The 16,047-nt window shown below is 39.9% G+C and overlaps 1 protein-coding gene across 3 annotated transcripts in view; it reads right to left on the bottom strand.

Annotated features, from left to right (window-relative positions):
- The window catches only part of myo1ea (myosin IEa), a 60,409-nt gene that overhangs the window by 29,979 nt on the left and 14,383 nt on the right, over nucleotides 1-16,047 (bottom strand). For all 3 annotated transcript variants that reach the window (XM_046032571.1, XM_046032569.1, XM_046032570.1), the window contains exons 2-6: nucleotides 9,018-9,161; nucleotides 7,803-7,892; nucleotides 6,439-6,533; nucleotides 2,775-2,862; nucleotides 925-1,014 (exon numbers count right to left, since the gene is read on the bottom strand). In XM_046032571.1, the coding sequence (XP_045888527.1) occupies nucleotides 925-1,014; nucleotides 2,775-2,862; nucleotides 6,439-6,533; nucleotides 7,803-7,892; nucleotides 9,018-9,095 (441 nt within the window). In that variant the 5' untranslated portion in view covers nucleotides 9,096-9,161. The remainder of the gene's footprint in view (nucleotides 1-924; nucleotides 1,015-2,774; nucleotides 2,863-6,438; nucleotides 6,534-7,802; nucleotides 7,893-9,017; nucleotides 9,162-16,047) is intronic.

The following is a 16,047-nucleotide window of genomic DNA, read 5'->3' as shown; positions in this document are numbered from 1 at the left end:
TGTGTGTGTGTGTGTGTGTGTGTGTGTGTGTGTGTGTGTGTGTGTGTGTGTGTGTGTGTGTGTGTGTGTGTGTACATTCAAATAAAAATCTGATCCTTCTTTTTGTCTTGCTCTCTTCTCCAGACAAGCCTGTAATATAATATCTGTTCCACTCACAAAAGTGAAAAGAGACGCTATTTATTCAAGGACAGAACCTCATCAAAAGTAGTGCTCTCAGGCCATTGGTGCCAAACCAAAATCATTTCCCCAATACTGGATCTAAAAATATACCAAGTAGTGAAACAATACTGCTTTGTATGCTAACCTGAACACTCAACCCATAAACTCGTAAATACATTCTTTTCAAGTCTTTGCTGACTGGGTTTAAGCAGCAGTACTGTAAGCAGTAGAGGAGGTGCCTCCGTGGCTCTGCATGTATGTCCTTCTGTGCAGCATGTCCTGACAGCACAGCTCTGGTTAGTCAGGACACACATGAGGTCATGTAATAAAACAGAAACCAGTAGAAAAGCTGTTACTGCAAATCTTTGTTTTCAGAAGTCTCTCTGGATCCAAAGGTGCCCCACAGAAATGTTGAGTCCTCAAATTATTCCGAAGTATTACCCACTGCAGGTCTTTAGGTGTGAGCAACACAGGATTTGCACTGTAAGTAGGTTATCCTAATGTTGTATTTTCCCAGAGTCATTCTCACTCACAATGCAAATCAGCTTTGGCACATAAAAAGACATTTGAGGCTGAAAAATGTGTCCTTGGAGGAAGATTTTCAAATTCACTCTCCTTCTATTAACTTTAGCCTGTGGGCACTCTTTAAAACAGACTTTCATATTGTTTCTTTGGTAAACAAGAAGCAGTTATGAATTGAGCCACAATGTTGGGCAATCTGATTCACAAAAAGTGGAAAGGCCAACTCATAAATGAAAGCCTTACAAATCTGCTGGAGTTGTTGTTCCTCACGGTCTTGGCGTTGCCGAAGGCCTCAAGCAGCGGGTTGGACTGCAGGATGATGTCTTTGACATGCTGCGAGGAGACAGATGCAATGAGCTGTAAGCTACATCACAGACAGACCATACAGCAGGTAGAGATACCACACCCTTGCTGAGAGGCTGGTGTGTACGTCTCTGTAACTTTCCACTCAAATGCGTGCTCGTATTTGAGCACACACGCACGCACGCACGCATGCACACACACACATACACACAAATGCACATTTACAGATAGACACACAAGGTCTGGACAGCATCATCTTTCCTGTGAGCCATGTCACATGAGTTTTAAATCGGTACAGCAGACAGAGCTATTCCCACTTCCATTATTGTACACAGAAGTTGAGTGGAAGTAATTTCTTGGACTAAACATAGTCCTGTATGAAAGGAAAAAAATAAACACTGAACTTCACACTATTTACAGATATACATTCAGTTTCAAAACACACTGAATCCAAGGGGTGACAACTTAAAGTAAGAACACATTTCTCAACATGGTCTCAATATGTGTTTATAAATATTCTATAACCATAACTAAGATTTTGGTTTTAGTTATGTATGAATAATAATAGATATGATTTGTCAAACAGATGAACCGATATGTTAATGGTAGGGAGTTATTATCTGTTTAAATCTATTCTCACACATGTGTGTACACACCATAAACACATTGCATAAGAATGCATGTGCTGTACTGAGGGAAGGGAGCCGTGTGAAATGGAACTGATGCTGAACATGCTGGAAGAGGTGGAGACCAAATATGTGTCTGTGTGTCTGTGCGTGTCCACTGTAATGGCTACATTTGTTTACAAAGCAATAATAATAATAATAATAATAATAATAATAATAAATAATGTAAATAATAACAATTATTTAAACATGGGATTTAGTCTGACCAACTCTACTGTTAAATTTAAAGTCTGAAGATGATTTCTAATGCTGTCTTGGTGGAAGAAGCTCTGAGTGGATTAAATATAAACATCCCACTGCCATCATGGTGCAGGCATTTCCTCATCAAACTTTAGATCTTTATCAAGCTTAGGAACTGGACATCTGCTAGTTTAGGGGGCTGCCAGATGGCTGAAGGGGGGCTGGGTGAATAAGAGCCTGCTGATGGGCTGATAATGGGGTATGAGGATGATGATGATGATATGAGGAGAATTGAGTCTAAGGAGAGGAATTAGTGCAGGAATGAAGTGGCAACAGGTTGTTTGATTTCTGTTCATCTTGAAGTCTGCAGTCACGTAACGTCATTTCCACAATTTGTGGGTGATTCTTTAAGTACAAGGTACAAGGTTGTTTATTTGTTATTATACAGCACAAGGCTGCATGACAAAACAAAATTTGTGGTCCCTTCATGCTACACACACAACATATAATTAATTGTATATTAAAATATGGTAACAAAATAAAACAATATATACAGTTATTTATGTACATGTATAAACAATGTGTCTGGGGTGAATTTAAGCAGCAGCAACCAGATGATAATATGGTTTCAGCTTCACTATAAACAGTCTGACATTTGGGAAACAGATTCCATCTTGACTGTGTTTGAGCACCAAGCCTCATCTATGTAAAACCACCTCCTCTCATCTCGAAGAAGTCTTGCTCTAAGTGGGACATCTTATTATGAATTCAGAGCATAAGATAGAGTAACTACAGGAGACCACCATAAGATTTCTTTAAAATATGTATTGTGTCCAAGTTATCATTCATTCTATGCAGCTCAACATCTCAAACGCCTCATGCATGACATACTGTCCCTGAAGAAATAAAAGCAGCTCTTCCCACCTGTACTTTGGGTCCGCCCCCTGACACTCTGGAGATGTAGCCCATGATGTATTTGGCTGCCACAGTCTTCCCTGCTCCGCTCTCTCCACTGAAAAACAGAAAGATTTAAGCACGTGTTTTCTCATACATGTAATGTGAGCTTCAAAGTCAAATTCAAATCCACCTGATGCATTGACTAAAGGCTTGTGACACCTGCTCAGATGTCAAGAAGTCATGCAAACCTGCGTGGTTGTTTGGTATTTTAAGCTTTCAGAGTTTGGAGTGAGTAAAATTCTCTCAGCTTGATTCATCCTGCTAACAAGGGATTCACTAAGGGACACTTTTAACTGATTGTTTATTTCTTTGTGCTTTCCCGGTCCCATTGGTTGTAATGCCTCATGTATGTATTGTGTATAACAGCCACCTCTTGGTGGTCTGGTTTCTAACACAGCACGCTGACGAAGGGCTTGGTCCAAAATGTCCATGCATTGAATAATAGTTTCTGTACAAGTTCCGGTGTGCAGATGTCTGACAGTTTGTCTAATGTCTCGGTTTTATGTTTTAGTACCTGTGCATGACATTTCATAAAAGAAGAAGAAGAAGAGAGTCGAGCAGGTATCTTCACATTTATGCTGAAAAGCAAAATAGGAGAAATAATACCTTATAGATTTTACACTGTAGGTGGATGTTCACACACAGCAGCAAACAGACTGTCTTGTGCCACTGTATGTGGTGAACACTGTCATGATATTTGGGGTAACTTTTGACTTGGTCAAAATCCTGCTTCAAATCAAGTCACAACAATTTATCTTATTCATAATGTTTTAAGACTCTGCAAACACTTACACTTTAGACAGGTAAGAGTAAGTGCAATGGACCAATCTGTAGGTTTATGTATGTGTTATTTTGGCGTGTGTTTTTGTGCAAAGATGACCTGGTACCCATCAGTTATACTGAATCGGCTGAATAAACAGGTGAAATCCTAGATCCTGCTTTCATGTGTACTCACTGCATTTACTGTACTAACCAAAATGTGTTTTGGGCAACTAGAACCCAATATCAACTCCGAGGCCAATTGTGTGTGATAGGCCACAGCACATCTGGGCAGACGGATGCTGCAACAATAAGGACCACATTAATTCTGTTTTGTCACATTCACAGATTTTTCTCTCATCTTTCTCCCTCACCCAACACTTGCCTATTTTCCTCCTTGCCTTTCACTTTGCCTGTGTCATACTTATTTTGACATATGTGGTTTGGCAGTGGATGACAGTAGAGTCTGTTTTTCCTTTCTGTGCCTTAAAGTAGAGTCAGGTTGGTAATGCCTCTGTGAGAAACACAGCTGCAGACTGTTAAAGGCTGCCAGAGGAAGTCATGGGAGCCACTCTATTACACAGGAGTCTCTATATGGTTGTAATCCTCCCCCCTCTATACCTCCTTGTTTCTTCCAAATCCTTTTGCATTGTCTGGGCTACCTCACTGCACACTTACTATTCAAGTGACAACAAGAAAAAGATGTTCTGAGCTGCTGCTTTACTTTAAAAGTCAGAAAAGCCTCCAGGCTCCAGCTGAGAGCATTGTTTTTAAGTTATTCTCTGAAGAGCTATTTTCAACACAAGCTGCACCGGAGTCCCATTTTGAGCCCCCCAAATGGGCGAGTCTCATTGTGGCGCTGAAATGCTGAAGGCATTGTTAACTTCCGCAGAGATTTATTAACCAAACAAGGACATGAGTTAAACAATACAATGCAGAGGCAGGGAGGTTTATGCATTAACTCATAATAAATCATTAATGACATCATCTATGACAAGGTTGCACAGTCAACACTGACTTCTAGTTTTGGTGGTTTTAAATCATGCATTCCCACAGAAGTAGATGAAGTATAGTATGTTCCGGTAGATTCTTATAGATTTCCTATGCGATATTGCAATACCTAAGTATTCCCAGTGCCTTAAAAACAACTTTTTTTTTGTATTCAAACAAAGTCCATCTGTTTTAATGCCCAATTTAACAGTCAAAAAGAAGTATTTTTCAAAAACTTGAAATGGCAAACAACCAATAGACCAAAAGAGTTTGTGATTGCTTGACTTTTGCTGACTTTTGAAGCTACAATTATGTTTGTGTTAACAAAGCAATTTTTTAATTGCAGCAGATTTTATGAAAGAAAATGAGCAGATTGGATGAAGCAAAATTTCTTAAAAGTACCGATACCATCTGGGCTTTCATGCACAACGACTGTGGGGAACACTGCATCGATGAAACAGCAAGGACTGAATCAAAACCAGTCATAGATCAACTGGATATGATCAAAGTCATTGACCAAGAGTCCGTCGAAAGTTGAAGAAGGATCAAAAGGGTCATCCACATCCGACTCATGGATGGTCATTAAAAACAAACAAAGAAACCAATTGTTGTAATAAGCCAGCTTACAACCTGCTTTTATGTCGAGTCCCTTTTAAAGACCTGTTGTTCAGGTGACATGTAGACTGAAAGGCTGAAATTTAAGTCTGCTTAAGACACAGAAAATCATGGCTCGCTGTGAAACTCCTGACAAACTCAGTTATTTTGTATTTCTGATCTGTGCTAGGAACAGATGTGAAATGGCCGGGTCTCGGATGACAAAGGTTTTGGTTGAGCCATTTGAAAATGTCACAGCTCTGATTTCCTCTAATAGTTTGATTGGGTGTGCCAAACTCATAACACCAACCTGCTCCAGTTCATCCCTTTAATATCTAATCCAGGTGCCTCAGATGTCTAGGGACAGCTACAACAGTCACATGCTGTAGTAAGCAGATGGTAAGAAGATTAAATAAATAGGAAAAAGGTAACAATTTCCCAAAAAGAATAGTCAAAACTGCTCTACCACTTTATTCTGAATTCCCCCTACGGTTAATTCACACATTTTCTTAGTAAATGTGAAAAAACGCCAACACAGTCTAATGCTGACCACACTGCCTGGCCAGCAGTTCACAGCAGCCTTTGTTTGCTAAGACCTGGTTCATCATAAAACCACTTCCATGCTTTTGTTTGCTGATTTAGTTGATCACAAAATCCACCTCAGTGCCTTTATGTGGGAAACTGAACTGGCAACTGCTGGCTGTCCAAACAACAGACGAAAGTGCTGAAGCAGGGCTCATTAGTCATGAGGTAAGCACTATAGTAACCGCACTGTTCAGGTGACTAGGCCATAGGATAAAGCCCCAATCATGACACCACACTTTTCTCTCTGCAGCTTTGTAGCTCAAAACCATTCACCAGGAAACTCAAACAGGCTGTCAAAGTACCTAAAAATCCCATAAATCTAGGGAGAGAGCAACTCTGGGCCAAAGATCATGCAAGTATTTTTCCTGCTTTTCTTTCAAAAGCTGGAGAAGATATGATGGAAAAACACCAAAGAAACACGCCACCTTCGGTCAGTCAACTGTACCAAGTGATGTGGTGGAACCTGTTCCACTCCCAACCATTATCATGACTTAGCTGCAGCTTTTTATAACACCTCACAGATCACATTGTACAGATTACTATCTCCAGCCTTCGTTTCACTCTCTCCCATCCTGGACATTTAGAGATTTGTCCCACTATAAAATGCTGTCTCTGTGTTTTGCGTGCCGTTAAATGTTTTTGTTGTTATATTACATTAGCTAATGATGCCTAAAGAAGGCAGAGAATGATGTGCGAGTCTTACCTGATGATGACACATTGGTTCTCACTGTCAATCATCATGTTTCTGTACATGTTATCTGCCAGAGCGTAGATGTGAGGAGGGTTCTCATACTGCGCCTGAGAGTTGACAAAATTATTTAGTTAAAATAAGTGGTAAAACAGCTTCTGTAAAAACTTTGTAGAGGTTGTTAACCCAAACATAAAGCCTGGAACACATTAAAAGGATGCGTCTGGTGACGTCCATATGTTTCTTATTGTCAACAAATCTCATGAAACGACCAATAACAACAATAAATTGGCTCTTATTCATGAACATGTATTGTCTGTGTAGCCTAAGTCTAATAGAGCTTATTTTTCTGTGCCATAGGTCAGCATTGTTGTCATCGATTTGCCACACTGACGCACTGGGTAATGTGTTCCTGCATTACAAAGAACATGGGCACTGTAGTTTATTTTGACTGAATCCCACATCTTGCTGCTGTAAATTAATCCATCAATCAAACTTTGTTTGTATAGCACCTTTCGTGCAAAATAGTAATATAAGGTGCTTAACAGTGTTAAAATACTCACTAGAGCACCAAATGTGTATTACTCTGCAGCTGAAAATAGTCCTCAATAAATGCTTCCTCCTGTTTGAGCAACATTTGCTAAAAACTACAGTGCCCAGCTGTTTCAGGACATTACTGAGCCTTTTCAAAGAGGCAGACAGGTAAGGAAGTCGGAAAGTATTGAGAGAGATTAACACATGGTTGGTTTTGGGATTTTCATTGGATTTGTTGACAATATAAAATATATACAATATATTATTGTCTGCACTGATCTGCACAAAATAGGACAGGTTACCACAGCCACATCTGTTACCCTCCAACTGAGCCACCAAGTCTGCACCTTCATGATTGTTTGAAACGATCCTGAACAAATCTGATCTTTCCCTGAGCTGTGCACTGTGCAAATCTGAACCCAGTGCACTTACATACAACTACACAATCTGCCAAACTGTTACATGTGATGTGGAGTTTTTTCACAGTCACTTAGGATTTCTTAGGTCACTTAGGTTTGTTCCTGGCTTAAAGAGACAAGCCCACTCTCAGCAGGCCGGCCAAGAGAGGAGGCAGAATCAAACAGGCTGTTATGTGAAGGTACTGCCAAGCCTTCTCAGTGGTTTAGTCACATCTCTGACAGCAACATCTGTGCCAGCCCGCTGGAAAATTCGCACTGCAACAAACCCAGTTAATTTCAAAGCCTTTGTCCTTCAGATTGTTGCCATCTTAACCCTCCAAGCACATCAGTACTTTTACAGTATGTGAGTGAGTTTTCCGGTTGGAATATTTCATACGACAGAAGCCATTTAAAATGTGTTCATAGGTCATTTAGCATCCTACTTACGGCGCCCTGATACATCTCAACTTCTTTTTCTCCAAAGTATGGCATCTGCTTGAAAGGGTTGATGGAGATGAGCACAGGACCAATGTATGTCTGATGAGGTTATATATTAAAGATCATACAGTGAAGCCAAACAAATCAGCAAATAAAAACAAATAACTCCAAATTTAAATCACCTCTTATTGGAAGTGCAAGCGTTGGGTATAAATTATAAAACATCCTCCCTTTAGTGGTAACAGAGTTTCAAAACATCTATATTACATTTCTGAAAATAAATTATAGTGTAGGAAAGACATTACTTAATCTAAGGCTGCCATGATGTCAAGAGAGTGCAACAGTGCACCAGCGGAGTATTTGGTGATCAGGCCTGAGGCTAAATAAGTATCCAGTGCTTACAAATGACAGAGAATAGGCTGGCCATCTAACACTGTGAGGTTTTATCTCCTGAAGCCAAAATGCTGCTTAAGGCAAATAAAGCTGCTATTGTGGGTGGCCTACAGTGACCCACAGACTTGGCAAGGAGACCTCACAGTTACAGCTATTTATTGACCCAAATCAAAGGCCTGACTCAAAGATGTAGAACCTAAAACTGCCAGCGTTTACTAAACTTCATAATCCTAAGCACTGCCAGAGCGTGGATGAAGTTTATGTAATGAGCGGCTTTGTGAACGCTCAGCATTGCTTTTCAAAGGGGTTATTCATTCATTGACTCATTTCACGTCATGAACAACTTATGTGTTTGCAGCCACAGCTGTATTTTAGAAACCGAAACCTAGCATTTGTGCGATGTACTGAATGAACATGATTGCCCCCACTTAAACCCCCTCTCAATCAAACGTTACTGCTACTCACTAAAAAGATAGCAGCGATGCTCTGATTCAAACAGACTGTAGATTTCTGGCTATTTCTCACACTATTTTGCAAACATTTTTCATCACAGTGAGATAAAACTAAAGTAAATCTAACTTTGGTAAAGGAGCAGGAGTCAAAACAGGAGCTAGAGGTCTGGATGGAGGTACGTATAGAGAGGCCCTTTGGCCCCTGCACACAGCAGAGTCTCAGTGGGAAGGCATTACCTTCCAACACTGAGCTATTACTCACTGCTGCAATAATGCTGTGAATGACCATTCAGCTACAGTATTCTGGGAATAGCAGGGATGAGACATGGCTCAGCTATTTCTCGCCAGGCTGTGAACTCCGATTGCGAGCAAAGGATACAAAGATGTAGTCATCCATGTATCTCTTCTTGAGGTTGTCCACGATGGCGTCCTCATTGATCTTGCTGAGCAGCACCATGTCATCCACTCCACTGTGTTTGACATTGTGGCTCTGCCAGTGGTACCGGTAGTGCCCCCGGCTCCCCTGCAAAACAAAACACATACAATGTACAACTGTTAGTATACTCAGAGAGACACAATGAGATGGCGTGGACTGATCGAGAGTCTGACATCAAGGTGACACATAAGCCCTGCTCTGTGAATGAATTGCGGCTTTAAAGCACATTCAGAGGCTGAGGTAGTGTGGTTTTATCACACTGTTGAGGTAATCAGACTAAATGAAAGCCAAGGGGAAATGGTTATTATTAAAATCAACAAAATGTGCACATTTGCTGATCCCAGCAGCATGATGAGCTGTGTTTACTTTGAAATAGTGCGAGGTCAGATTCCCAGAAGTGCTATGTGTTATTTGTCCAAGTGTTAAAGATGCTCGGACCCAACTTCTATCCACATCCTAACAATCTGGTTTCTCCCTACATTCCTGTTTTTGTTTAAGCTGAGTGAGTCTCCGGAGAACTGAGGTCATTCATCATGTGCTATGAGTCAGTGTTGTCTGGCTACTGTGGACGAGGGTCACAATGTGCTGTGAGGAGTGAGTCTCTTTCTCCTGGATGGAGAACCACTCAAAGCCACAGAAAGCATCCAGAACATTAGTCAACACAGAAGTTAACTCTTGACTTCCTCTCTCTTTAGTGAGGACGTGTGGGGAGAGGGAGGAGCAGAAACAGTGGGCTCCTTGAATGGCAATGTCAGTCTGTCCGTGCACCTCTTTGGTTCAGACTGAAATATCACAACAATTATGCTGAAACCCTGACTCATCAGATTAAATTTCCAATTTGTCTGATTCTTTGTGTTATGACCAAAAACATGCAAATCTAATGACATAGTGTCTGTTTAGTGTAATTGTTTAGTGCAAATGTTAGCATGCTTACATGCTAAACTAGCAAGGTGAACATGGTAAACATTATACCGTCTTACCATCAGCCTGTTAGCATTTCCATTGTGAACATGTTGCCATTTAGCTCAAATCACCACTGTCACAGTGTCACTCGTGTGGCTGTAGATTCTTAGTCATGTTAATTTATATATTAAATTCAAATGGCAACTTTATGAGAAAATTACAATTGTAATGTTGTAATGTTTCATATTAAAATTAATTTCAACAAAACAAATTTTCATTTGTTACAATTAACACTTAAAGGACTTAAAAGTCGGTGTAAAAGCTCAGGTTCAAAGTTCTTTACTTCACATATGTTGAATAAACAATCTCACAACAAGATCCATTATGTAGTTGAAGCTACTACGCAACACTAGTACGAGTTCAATTAATACTACACTACTAAATGCACCATGTGATGAAATTGTTTACTCAAATGCTGTTTCCAAGGTCAAGAATGAACTTTACATCTCAAATGTATTCTGGTTTCCTAGTTTATGTTTTGACTTTCAGAGATTGTGGTGTCTTGCTGTTTCAGTGTTATTATCATTATTATGCTGCGCATCATACAGTACAAGAATATACAATATATATAGCATATAATAGTCTGAACTTCCACTGTCTAACATAATCTTTAGTAGTTCAGTAGTTCAGACTCTACAGACTGGCCTTTGATTTGGATCACTATACGAAAATCTGACTAATTTGTGACTAAAATCAATAAATACAGTGAGTTGTCCTCACAGATAGAAGTACATGAAACAAAAACAGCAGAGAGCAAACCCTGGTAATATCAGGGACCACAAAGTGGACCACAGTACAAAATAAACCAGTGGAAAGTAATTTTGCATTTAGTAATTAACTCTAAATTACTTGCCAAGTAGGAGGGCCAGCAAGCTTTTAATATTCTCCAGGGTGACTTTATTCTTTACTACAGCAAAATTAAAACCACTTTACAGACTTGGTCATAGCATGGGAGATGGTAAGGAATGTTAACAGCTTTTAGGCGTAATTCAGCGGGTATTTTCCTGAGGAGGGAAGCAGCAAATTATAGCTTGATTAATCCTCCAGATCACACCCATTAACATGTTTTACTGCTTTGTAGGTGCGGCAGAGAAAGATGCTGACTTCCTTTCTTCGTTAGCAAGAATGACACAGTGATGTCACTCTCAGGGACACAAACACTACCTGACAATGAGAGAAAGGAAAGGGGGAAGTCTAAAAATTTGATAGATAGAAGTTGTGAAGAAGGTAGACACAATGCAAAACAGGCAAAAAATACACAAACCTATACTGCATTTTGTGTATTTTGTATAGTGGTAAAGGAAAAACAAGGTAAAAAGGGAGAAACCTCAGGAAGAGCCACAGAGAAGAAATACCTCTTTCACGATTTAATCGGTGTCATTTATAGTAGAATTAACTAATATATAATTAATATTAAGTGTACTAAGAGAGTTTCAGGCAAATTGACAAAGTGTTGGACTGTGTTGTGAATGTGGACGTTGAGCAACTTCCAGGTCCCGGCAAGAGCTGGCTTCCCTGTGTTTTTAGGGCACTGCCATGCAAGAAAAGCCTATAACCTACTCAGGACATACATTTCACCAAGAAGGTAAAGATGATCCATCAGAATAGACTTGTGTTTATTTGAATTTACTTTGTCCTCTGAGGGGCTGACTGGGCATCAGTAATGTCCAGAACCCTGTATTCACTGTTCTTTATCATGAACTCCAATGTTCTTTTTATTCAGGCAATAACTAGTTATTTTGCTGCCACCTACTTATTAAAAGTTTTACTTTGACAGATGAGAACATTTTCTCTGAAAGCAGACCTTAAGAGAGACTGCTGGCTTAACCACAAAGTGAAAACAATTGAACGTGCTATATTTAACCTCTCTCTGCTATGTCTGGAATGAAAGTATGCAGATGAAGAAGGGAGAAGTAATAAGCTTGAGACGTAGGACGTGAACGTCAAATATTTGTAGGATTGTTTCATTTGTTTTGATTTTGGCCTTGTTTAATGAGGCAAGAGGACTAAGAAAATATTGTATATTGTGTAGCGGCAGACAAAGGGAGTCGCTGCACAGGGAAGGGAGGCTGCACGCATACACACAAAGACGTCTGGGAGGTGCCTGGAACAACCACACTCCTCTGCTGTTGGCTGCTGAGCAGCACCACAGCAGCCAGGGGTTGAGGGCCGTTATACTCAAATGATTATATTAGGGGTGTTGGGGTGGAGGTTCACTTCCCTTACAAAGATTTCTGTTCCGCACCGGGTTTTGAATCAGTAACTATTCATGAAAACTTTTTTATTTTGCCATTCAATTTAAGCTCTCCACTGGTTTCAATCCAGTAATGATTTGGACTAACAGCAGAAGTTTTGCCATCTTAACTAAATGATGTTTTATAAATCTGGCAAATGATTCAGACATTACCCTTTTCCTAAATCTTTTGCTGAATTTTGGATTTTCTTATGCATTTCTCATGTGGCTGACACTGTAAATTAAACAAGCATAACCCAAAGAGATGGCGGTTGGTCACCGGTTAACTCCTGTATTTCTTTCTTTAAACCTACAGTTGCACAGTGATGTCACTGAAGTATGAAGACCTTGCATATGCATAGAATATAACTTTTCTATGTAAGAGGAATTGGACATATTTGTTTAGGCAGTACAACACCCAACAACACATGTACTGTAAAATGTACACCTAATGTTAAAATGGCCAGAATACAATAAATTATTTTTAGCAATCACTTTCCGGCAGCTAAAGCAGTGTATGTGTGTCACAGTTTACAAAAAGAACTAAATTTCAAACTAGTTATGCTCATTTTATATCCATCCATACAAAATGAAAATTGATCGTCAAACATGTTTCGATACTGTAGATGGTGTGACTGAGATTTTATGTTAAGAAATCTCATCGTCTTAGATTTAAATCTGAGTTACCTGAAGACACACACACAAACACACGGGACATCTGGCACGCCTGGAGAATATGGTGGCTATAACAACACCATCACCATGGAACCACAGACTTCCACCTGAGCCGGAACAACTAATGAATAACATTATTAATGGAAGTATATAACAGATCAGGGAAGGCAGTTTAGACTTAGATTAGTTTCACCTCTGAGGATCAAAGATAATCAGATCATCCAAAACCAAACCTTTTCCCAGAATTTAATACAGAGAAATTTCAATACAAGTCCTGATCCATAAGCCCAGGGTTTCCCTTCATGCAAATACCATGACCATATATGGGGAGTGCTGAGCAGCTCTGGCTCGGGGTACAGGAAATGGCTGGGTTTGATTCAGTATCATAAGCGGCATTTTTCCCCTCATTTCTCCCTTCTGTGCCGTTCTCCTTTTCCACACCAGCGTTTGACACACAGTCCACCATGTGTTAGGATTACGATTCTGCTCTGCCCTCTGAGGCAAATCTAGACGAAAGCCATAAAACAAATTCCTCTCTTCTAAAATAAGAAGCGACTAAAGTCGATAATCACTCTGCACCAAAAGTCTGGAGAAATCGCACCACTGCGATAGGAGCAAATGACTGAGGAAAAACATGTAAAGCTGACCTCATATGGTGAAGGTAAATCAAATACTGGTCAAACATCTAAACAACCTTGGGTTCATTTGTGCCACTAACAGGTTGAGTTTCTGTACAGGACCGCTATTTAATCTCCCGGTTGTTATCTTCATTTTAGAAAAGGCCATTTTTAATCAAGCAAAGTATATCCTTCTGTGGGATAGGTTAGCTGAAGCTTGTGAAGCTAAAATAACACAGCCTTCTGAGTGCTACAAGGCGGACTAATACTGTAGGTCATATACTGAATGTGACAACATGAAAATGCCCAAAGCTTTTCAGTGGATGTGAGGCTGACTTAAGCCTGGAAAGGACTGCTTTAGCAGAGACTCCATGTCTGATAAGCCCTCATGTATTAGATTAGCGGGGGTACCATGTCCCAGCATACTTGACCTAATTTCTAAAGTCAGTGTTCCCTTAAAATGTCAAGTTCCAAAAACGTTCCTATCATAAAGACAATGTTCAAAAATTATATCTTTGAAAATATACACATAGAGTACGCGTTTCTGTAGTTGTGTTGACTGTGAAAAAAACAATAATCCCTCTCAGCAAACTTATAAAACAGACGTACACACAGGTCATGTATTTCTCTACTGCATACATAACAATATATTACTGTTGTAATTTGCTTTTGCAGTTTCATTATCTCAAGTTTGAGTTATGCTTAAATCTCAAACATCATCTCTACTTTCTTCCTTAAGTAAAGTGCAACTGGTGGTCGAAGAAAAGATGGTGCTCTTGTTTAAGGGTGGCTGTGGATGTAGGCCGCTGAATAACTGGCCAACAGCAGTGATTCAGATGTGGTGGCTATATCCAAATTATTATCAGTACTTGCCAATGACTGTGCAGTGAAAAGGCTGCTGGTGAAAGAGCCAAGGACAGAGGCACAAGTAATCTAATTAGGGAAACGTGTCAGAAATTACGGATAATTCCACTCATGGTGGACGAGTCCAAAGAGTTTCCAAAGAGACTCTCAGTGCTATGAAATTCATTTAGTTTGTTTACCTAACCTAAAACTAGAGGACGTTTATAAATGCTCAAATTTATACGTACATTTCGTACTTTTTGTAATGGGTTTTACATACCATAAAGCATTTTTATCATTAACGGCTCAACCTGGCGTCCAAATTTAGACAAAAGGGTCACCTCATCATCAAAATTAAAAATACTAGACCAGGGGCCCTCCGGTGGCCCGCCATGTAGCATATATTATTACCCTTTGCTGCATGTCGTCACCTCTTGTCACTGCTGAATAAAAGAGAAGAAATGCCAAACAAATATTTTAAAACATTTTTTTTCAGTACAGACATGACTAACATGTCTTATTATTAGGCAGACTAACACTAGACAGCACTGATATTCAGGTTATTATGTCCTCTGGTAATATTAAGGGTTTGGAGAAGATTGGGACTACATTCTGTCAGTTTGTTTTTCATTACCCTTCCATTTGTATAGTCTAGAAATGACTTATGCAACTAACAAAACATGCTTCTACTCTTGTTTCATTTTAGTCAGAAACCTTTACTCAGATTATTGAAATGAATTTGATTATAATAAGAAGAATATGTTGGGCTTAGCATCTAGAACCACTATTAAAATGCTGCTGTTCAGGTGGAAAAGCGATTGAAGGTAAAATGCTCTGATGAGGTATTCACGGATTTACTGAGATACAAAACAGTTATTCCCTGATTGTCACGCTGTGTGCTTGCCTGCCTTATTTACACTCACCTAAAGGATTATTAGGAACACCATACTAATACTGTGTTTGACCCCCTTTCGCCTTCAGAACTGCCTTAATTTTACGTGGCATTGATTCAACAAGGTGCTGAAAGCATTCTTTAGAAATGTTGGCCCATATTGATAGGATAGCATCTTGCAGTCGATGGAGATTTGTGGGATGCACATCCAGGGCACGAAGCTCCCGTTCCACCACATCCCAAAGATGCTCTATTGGGTTGAGATCTGGTGACTGTGGGGGCCATTTTAGTACAGTAAACTCATTGTCATGTTCAAGAAACCAGTTTGAAATGATTCAAGCTTTGTGACATGGTGCATTATCCTGCTGGAAGTGGCCATCAGAGGATGGGTACATGGTGGCCATAAAGGGATGGACATGGTCAGAAACAATGCTCAGGTAGGCCGTGGCATTTAAACAATGCCCAATTGGCACTAAGGGGCCTAAAGTGTGCCAAGAAAACATCCCCCACACCATTACACCACCACCACCACCCTGCACAGTGGTAACAAGGCATGATGGATCCATGTTCTCATTCTGTTTACGCCAAATTCTGACTCTACCATCTGAATGTCTCAACAGAAATCGAGACTCATCAGACCAGGCAACATTTGTCCAGTCTTCAACTGTCCAATTTTGGTGAGCTCTTGCAAGTTGTAGCCTCTTTTTCCTATTTGTAGTGGAGATGAGTGGTACCCGGTGGGGTCTTCTG

This window comes from Micropterus dolomieu, linkage group LG20 (genome assembly GCF_021292245.1).
Source record: "Micropterus dolomieu isolate WLL.071019.BEF.003 ecotype Adirondacks linkage group LG20, ASM2129224v1, whole genome shotgun sequence".
Classification (NCBI taxonomy): domain Eukaryota; kingdom Metazoa; phylum Chordata; class Actinopteri; order Centrarchiformes; family Centrarchidae; genus Micropterus; species Micropterus dolomieu.
The sequence above is the reverse complement of the archived record's forward strand: the minus strand, read 5'-3'. Positions and strand labels throughout refer to the sequence as shown.